Here is a 7,150-nt window from a genome sequence, read left to right as displayed (position 1 = left end):
GGACTCCTATATAATTGAATCAGTGGCTCAACGCTATATCGACTATTCCACCAATTATAGTCTCATATACCAACGCTGGTGTAATATAATATCTCTCGGATGCCATCCATGTATTCTAATCTTGTGCTGGTCCTTATGCAGCACTGCAGCCCTTGGTCATTGGGCCTCCCCATGCTGCACACGCACGCAATGATTTACACCAAAGCTTGCATTCAAATAATAAAGAAATTTTCCTCTATATAGTTGGCCTTAGCGCTGGGCATGCAAGACGAGAAAAAAAATCGGCAGGGACGTTCCCATGGAGAGTAACCATGGTATCCATTCGCGATATATATATGTCCATCCATGTGCATGTAAGAGTTATAACTTTTTTTTTCTTTTCTAACTAATTCTTTCTAAATTTAAGCAACAAATTCATACATTTGATGCATGCATATGGATACGTGTCGTGAATCTACTTTGAGTATCCATGATTGCTCTAAAGGGACCATCCCCACGGAATTTCTGACACACCAAGCCATGGCACAAGTCAACAAATCTATCACCCATGAGCATGCGCCCGACTAGGCCTTCCCACCCAAAATTTTTTCATCCATCCCATCGAATCTTTGGACACATGTATAGAATATTAAATGTACATAAAAAAATAAACTAATTACACAATTTGGTTGAAAATCGCGAGACGAATCTTTTAAGCCTAGTTACTCCATGATTAGCCTTAAGTGCTACAGTAACCCACATGTGCTAATGATAGATTAATTATGCTTAATAGATTTGTCTTGTAGTTTCCTGACGAGCTATGTAATTTGTTTTTTATTAGTTTTTAAAAAACCCTCCCAACATCCTTACGACATATCCGATGTAACACCCAAAAATTTTTGGGCTTAATAGGATTGATGGACCCATTAGTAGGAATGGGACCGTGAGGGACTAAATCAAACACGTTGAAAAATGGTTTCAGCTTATTCAAATTATAAGTTCATTTAGCTGGGTTCTCGAAGGCTCCGGCTCCGTTGCTCAGTTGTTGCGACTTGCTTCACCGTATTGGGAGTTTGGCTCCTCTTCAATAGCATCTAACAGGGAGCCGTCGAAGCCAACAATTTGCGCTCCACTGGTCCCTCCATAATACCGCTACAGTTATGAGGAGCTGGACGAAGCCCCTCCAAACAAGGTCGAACAAGCAGATTGTTGTATCTTTCCAAACATTTTTCTTCATAGCTAACTTTGCCAGATGGCTCCCATAAAATTTTAAAGTTGTATTTACCTTTATTTTACCTAGAGTTTATTTTTAAACACAATACACAAACACAAATTCTTACATATGCACGGATGCACAGCCAACCATGCATATCAATATGTGCATCACTAGTACATGAATAATAAGGAGGTGCATAGAGAATCGTTGAGGTGCGCACTTTGCTAAATTATCGTGCATGAACGCACGTGTGGAAGTGGTATAAACTAAAAATATACTTCTCCCAAACAAGCTTGGCTCATTATATTGCTACTATGCTCCCCCTCTTGTCTTCAAGCTCCGACCTTGTGCAACTCCTGCGCATGCACGTCTCGCCGGCGGCTGACCAGCTGCTGGCTGCCATGGGCGTCGGAGAAGTACTTGCCCACAAACCCGGCCGCGCGCTCCCGCGGCTGCGCATGCGCATGCGGTGGTGGCATCCTCTTGAGCGACCACGCCGCCGCGAAGCCGTAGTCCGTCGACGATGGTGACCCGCACGCCACCAGCTGCTCGGCGATGGTGTCCTCGGCGATGGTGTCCAGGCACCACGGCGCCTGCTTCCTCCGCCGCATGACCGACACCACCGGCGGCGGCGCCACCTCCGTCATGAACCTCGCCGCCGCCACCTGCGCCTTCGCCATGACCGTCGTCGTCGAGATGACAGCAAACACACACAACAACAAGCCGGTACTATCTCTACTCGCTCCAGTGTTCGTTGTCTTTGTGTGTGTACGTCTTGTGTGAATTGCACGATGTGTTTGTGAGCAGCTTGGCTATTTATAGTGAGCACCACAGCAGCTAGCACTCAGCACCCTGCAAACGCTACGGCGCGCGACGCCATGGGGCCATACGGTGGCGAGACGTGGACAGCGCCGTCGCCTCTCGGAGGCGCATCGCACAGCTGTGCGAACCCAGTTTGCTTGCACGTCAAGGACGCACACGCTAGCTCTGCCTGCCCTGCAAATCCCAAGCGAGCGAACGCCATACTGGCCCGTCGTCGCCGGCCGGCCGCCGTGCGCGCGCGGGCAAGGATCTATATCTGGCGGCACGCATGCGGCATGCCTGTGCCTCGATCGCTCTCGGCGTTCGGAGGCAAGCGTGCCTCCATGCGCAACGCGGCGCGCGGTGACTGCGAGAGCGGCGTCTAATTGGGCGGGTGTCGCGGCGCGGGCGCGTCGGCGTCCGTCGCTGCCGCCGGGGCGAATGGCGCCTTTTCGGCTTAACGAGCGACGCCGACGGCCGCGGCGCGACGTGGCGGGGGGCGCCGTGTGGTGCGGGGCTCCCGTGCGGTCCGCGTGTGGCCATGGTCGTCCGCGCAGCGCAGGGGACGCTTGGCCTATCGACGGTTGGCGATCTCGGAGAGCGCACCGCGGGCGCCGCCGCCGAGCGGGTCGTTCTCCGTTCATGCGGGCCATGTGGGCGCGCGCACGGCCGGCGTTATCCGCGTGCGGAAGCGTGTGACATGTGCATGGCACACTGCGATGCCGTGCACTGTAGGGCACGCGAACCGGGACGCAACAATTTTTTTTCCTGGACAGTGGCACCGGACCACGGTGATGGTGACCATCGAATGAGAGATTATATCACTGAGAGTAGAAGGTTGCCGTGCCGCAATTACGAACCGTCATGCCTAGCGGGCCATGCTTTTTACGGGCTTCGTGTCTGGCCTTCGGCCCAAGGCACAACCCACGGGCCGGTTTTCGTGTCGTGCCGGTCCACGGCCCATCAAGCCAACAACAACTTGTTTTCATCAATATTTTCACCAAATCCGAAACATTTCATCGTTTTTACCAATAATTCATCATTTTCACTAGTATAATAATTAACAACACATATATACAAGTCACAACTACACTAATAATTAATTTTATTGGGCTGCTACTGGGTTGACGGTTGGAACGGGCCGTGCCCGTGCCGTGCCGCGTGCCTAGGTGGTGGCCCAAGCACGGCCTGGTCCCTCGGGGCGAGCCATGCTCGGGCCGGACCAAAGCGTTGGGCCATGAGCCGGGCCACGGGGCTGCATCGCCATGTATAGTTGTAAGGAGGACATTGTGTACTAAAGGGTCTGTTTGGATCGCATGACTAAAATTAGACAACCTTGTGAAAACATGATGTAATTATGGGTTAATAAGGACCAATGGACTCTAAACACAAATATAATTAGTCCTCATTAGCTCTTATTATCTTAGAGTTAGCTATTTAGGGTGGTATCCAAAAATATAGGCTTATATTAACTCTCTATTCCAAACATCCTCTAAATGTACCAGATACAATGACACAAATGAATAAGGTAGAGAAAATGGTTAATGATTTTATTGTTGTACAAGCTCAGTGTGCGAAACCACACACACTCATAACTTCGTGAGAAGCCTCATAGAATACAATCCTTTAGAATGATTTATGTCTTAGAATGCTCTGTTGGTGTGAAGTAGCCTCGGTAACCTAGGATTACCGTGGGCGCCCTTGGTTGAAACAAAACTTTTTTCTAGCATAATTGTGAAAAAAAAAAAGAAGAAAGACTTTCACAAATGGTCGTTTCCAACTTACAAAGCACATGAAGCCCACCAATGATCTGCATACCTCATATTTCATTGAGACATCTAGATATTCTTACCCTCCAATTAATCCAACGATGTTAGATACGTGCATGCATAATTGATCCCTAATTTTATTAGGCTGTTTCTCCTACCTTTACTGCATACAACTGATAACGGCTTCGCTAAAATAAAGAGAGATGTCAGCTAGGACAGAACGTGTGGATTCGATTGCGCTCTCATCCTGGCACGCTAGCAGTGCTCAGTGCTCTCTCGTCCTAGCGGAATGAGATCATCTAACTTCACTCCAAACCGACTGCAGGACGCACTCGCGAAATCTGTGCCATTGTTGAGGATCGGACGCATGTGCACGTTGGCCACTGTGGGGGCCTATATCCTCATGGGCCTATATGGGCCGCACCATCAGAGGTGGCTCGGCCCACAAGATGAAGACGTGCGGCGCACGACTGGTCGGCGTGCACCGCAAGGCTACAAGATTTTGTACCAAATAGGATACTTTGCTTGTAACTCTGTCCCTTCAGGATATATAAGGAGGGGCAGGGGTCCCCTAGAGGACACATCACATCATATTCTCCCAACACAAATCAATACAACCAGACGCAGGACGTAGGTATTACGCCAACTCGGCGGCCGAACCTGGATAAAAAGCTTGTCCGTGTCTTGCGTCACCATCGAGTTCGTAGTTTGCGCACCGTCTACCGATAAACTACTACCGTGGGTATACCCCAAGGTAGACTGCCGACTAGCTTTCGTCGACAGCGGCGCGCCAGGTAGGGGGTGTGCGTACAGCTCTCCCGACGAACAAGATGGCCATCATCCCCGACTTCGCGGCCATGGCGGGCGACTTCACGTTCACCGTCAGCTTCAACAACTTCACCGCCATGACCACGGAGGAGGTGTAGATCCGATCTGCGCCAACCACTTCTTCATCGACGTCGGCGGCGGCTTCAACCACGCTGGCTACGACTCCGACTACTCCAGCAACGTCTCCGACCACGCAGACAACGCGTCACCCGCTTCCCTGCTACAAAGAGAGGCAGATCGACAACACCGACCTGCTCGGACCATCGACCAAATTGTTTAGCCTACTTGCTCTGACCACCAGTCGCAATAATAATCGCCGCGAAGAACGACGCTCCGACAACAGCGACCACCGTCATGACAAGTCGAAAAGCTCGAGGGCCGGACAATTTTGTCGTCACCGACTAGACTTTCATCCAAAGATAAGTACACTTCTAATATCTTATTTATTTTTTGCATAATATTTTTTATTATCCTTCAAAACAACTTTTTGGTTAGCCGACTAGTTTTTTCTCCTACACGAGTTTTCCAGAGCCGGTACTGTCTCCGACTCCTCTCTACACGTGCACGAGATCCGCCCTCTGCGTTCCGGGTGGTCGGCAGTAGCTCCCTGGCGAGGCTGGCAATCCCACGCGTGTCTAGGTTCCGCACCTCATGCTGATTGTTGGCTAGACCAGAGCTGGTACAAGCTCTAGGATGAATTAACTACTTGTGCTAATTTTATAACAAAAAATCTAAAACTTATCTCAGTACTGATTTTTATCTAAAGTTTATTTATACATCATGTACTACCTATTCTTTATATTTATTTTTCAGGGGTTTGGCTCAGTCGACAAGCTACGCTCGGGGACTCGTCGACTATTCCCTACGCTGTGCCCAGGGACTGCTCCGACCACCGAGCACGTTTACGTTCCCAACCACGCTCGGGGACTTGTCGACTACTCTCTATGCTGTGCTCGAAGACTGTGCCGACCACCGAGCACGTTTACGTTCCCAACCACGCTCGGGGACTTGTCCACCGGTCCCTACGCCGTGCTCGGGGACTGTGCCGACCACCGAGCACTATACGCTCGGGGACTGGTCGACCAGCTCACCAATTTAAGAACTTGGGGACTGCACCGACCACCGAGCACTATACGCTCGGGGACTGGTCGACCAGCCCACCAATTTGAGAATTCGGGGACTGTACCGACCACCGAGCGTTATATGCTCGGAGACTGGTCGATTAGTCTATTCAATTGCAGACGAGCATGATATGCTCGGGGACTGGTAAATTCAATTTTTTAGACCTTGCTACAAGGCTCATACTTCGCCTCCCAGCAAGCTCGGGGACTACATCGGTACGATGCATCTGGCGATGCATCTCAGTTTCAGAATTTCTTTGAGGACTTTTCTTTTGACCCTGGCACCACGTGCCTACGTCACCTACTACCAGGCTCGGGGACTAAGTGGGCACACTTCACCTTGCGGTGAATATGCTTGCTTTTTTGAGGTCTATACTTTTTAGAAAAGTAAAGTGGGCACACCTCACCAGGAAAAAATCTTTTTTAGAGCACCATGCATTCTTCGAACAACTCGCTTCTTCGATGTCGATGTTGATCAACTGTCTTTCGAGTTGGTCAAAGAACCGTTGCAACTGTTTGGGCGGTTTTTCCACTTATTGAAGACGTCAAGCCTCACTGATCGAAGAAGCTCAAGACGGCGTGTTACATCATAATACATGGTGCTCGGGGACTAGCTGTGGGGGTATAAACCCCTATACCCTCATGGGCCTATATGGGCCGCACCATCAGAGGTGGCTCGGCCCACAAGATGAAGACGTGCGGCGCACGACTGGTCGGCGTGCACCGCAAGGCTACAAGATTTTGTACCAAATAGGATACTTTGCTTGTAACTCTGTCCCTTCAGGATATATAAGGAGGGGCAGGGGTCCCCTAGAGGACACATCACATCATATTCTCCCAACACAAATCAATACAACCAGACGCAGGACGTAGGTATTACGCCAACTCGGCGGCCGAACCTGGATAAAAAGCTTGTCCGTGTCTTGCGTCACCATCGAGTTCGTAGTTTGCGCACCGTCTACCGATAAACTACTACCGTGGGTATACCCCAAGGTAGACTGCCGACTAGCTTTCGTCGACAGCGGCGCGCCAGGTAGGGGGTGTGCGTACAGCTCTCCCGACGAACAAGATGGCCATCATCCCCGACTTCGCGGCCATGGCGGGCGACTTCACGTTCACCGTCAGCTTCAACAACTTCACCGCCATGACCACGGAGGAGGTGTAGATCCGATCTGCGCCAACCACTTCTTCATCGACGTCGGCGGCGGCTTCAACCACGCTGGCTACGACTCCGACTACTCCAGCAACGTCTCCGACCACGCAGACAACGCGTCACCCGCTTCCCTGCTACAAAGAGAGGCAGATCGACAACACCGACCTGCTCGGACCATCGACCAAATTGTTTAGCCTACTTGCTCTGACCACCAGTCGCAATAATAATCGCCGCGAAGAACGACGCTCCGACAACAGCGACCACCGTCATGACAAGTCGAAAA

The 7,150-nt window shown here is 50.7% G+C and overlaps 1 protein-coding gene across 1 annotated transcript; it reads right to left on the bottom strand.

Moving 5' to 3' along the window:
* LOC8076102 lies at nt 1,244-1,980 on the bottom strand. The gene has a single exon (XM_002451548.2). The coding sequence runs from the start codon at nt 1,873-1,875 to the stop codon at nt 1,528-1,530; it is 348 nt and encodes a 115-aa protein (XP_002451593.1). The 5' UTR covers nt 1,876-1,980; the 3' UTR covers nt 1,244-1,527.

Source organism: Sorghum bicolor, chromosome 4, assembly GCF_000003195.3.
Source record: "Sorghum bicolor cultivar BTx623 chromosome 4, Sorghum_bicolor_NCBIv3, whole genome shotgun sequence".
Taxonomy (NCBI): domain Eukaryota; kingdom Viridiplantae; phylum Streptophyta; class Magnoliopsida; order Poales; family Poaceae; genus Sorghum; species Sorghum bicolor.
Note: the sequence above shows the minus strand (reverse complement) of the source record. Positions and strands in the feature narration are given on the sequence as shown.

Excerpts from the sequence above, each read along its gene's own strand:
- LOC8076102 (XM_002451548.2), bottom strand. The coding sequence starts at position 1,875 with ATGGCGAAGGCGCAGGTGGCGGCGGCGAGGTTCATGACGGAGGTGGCG.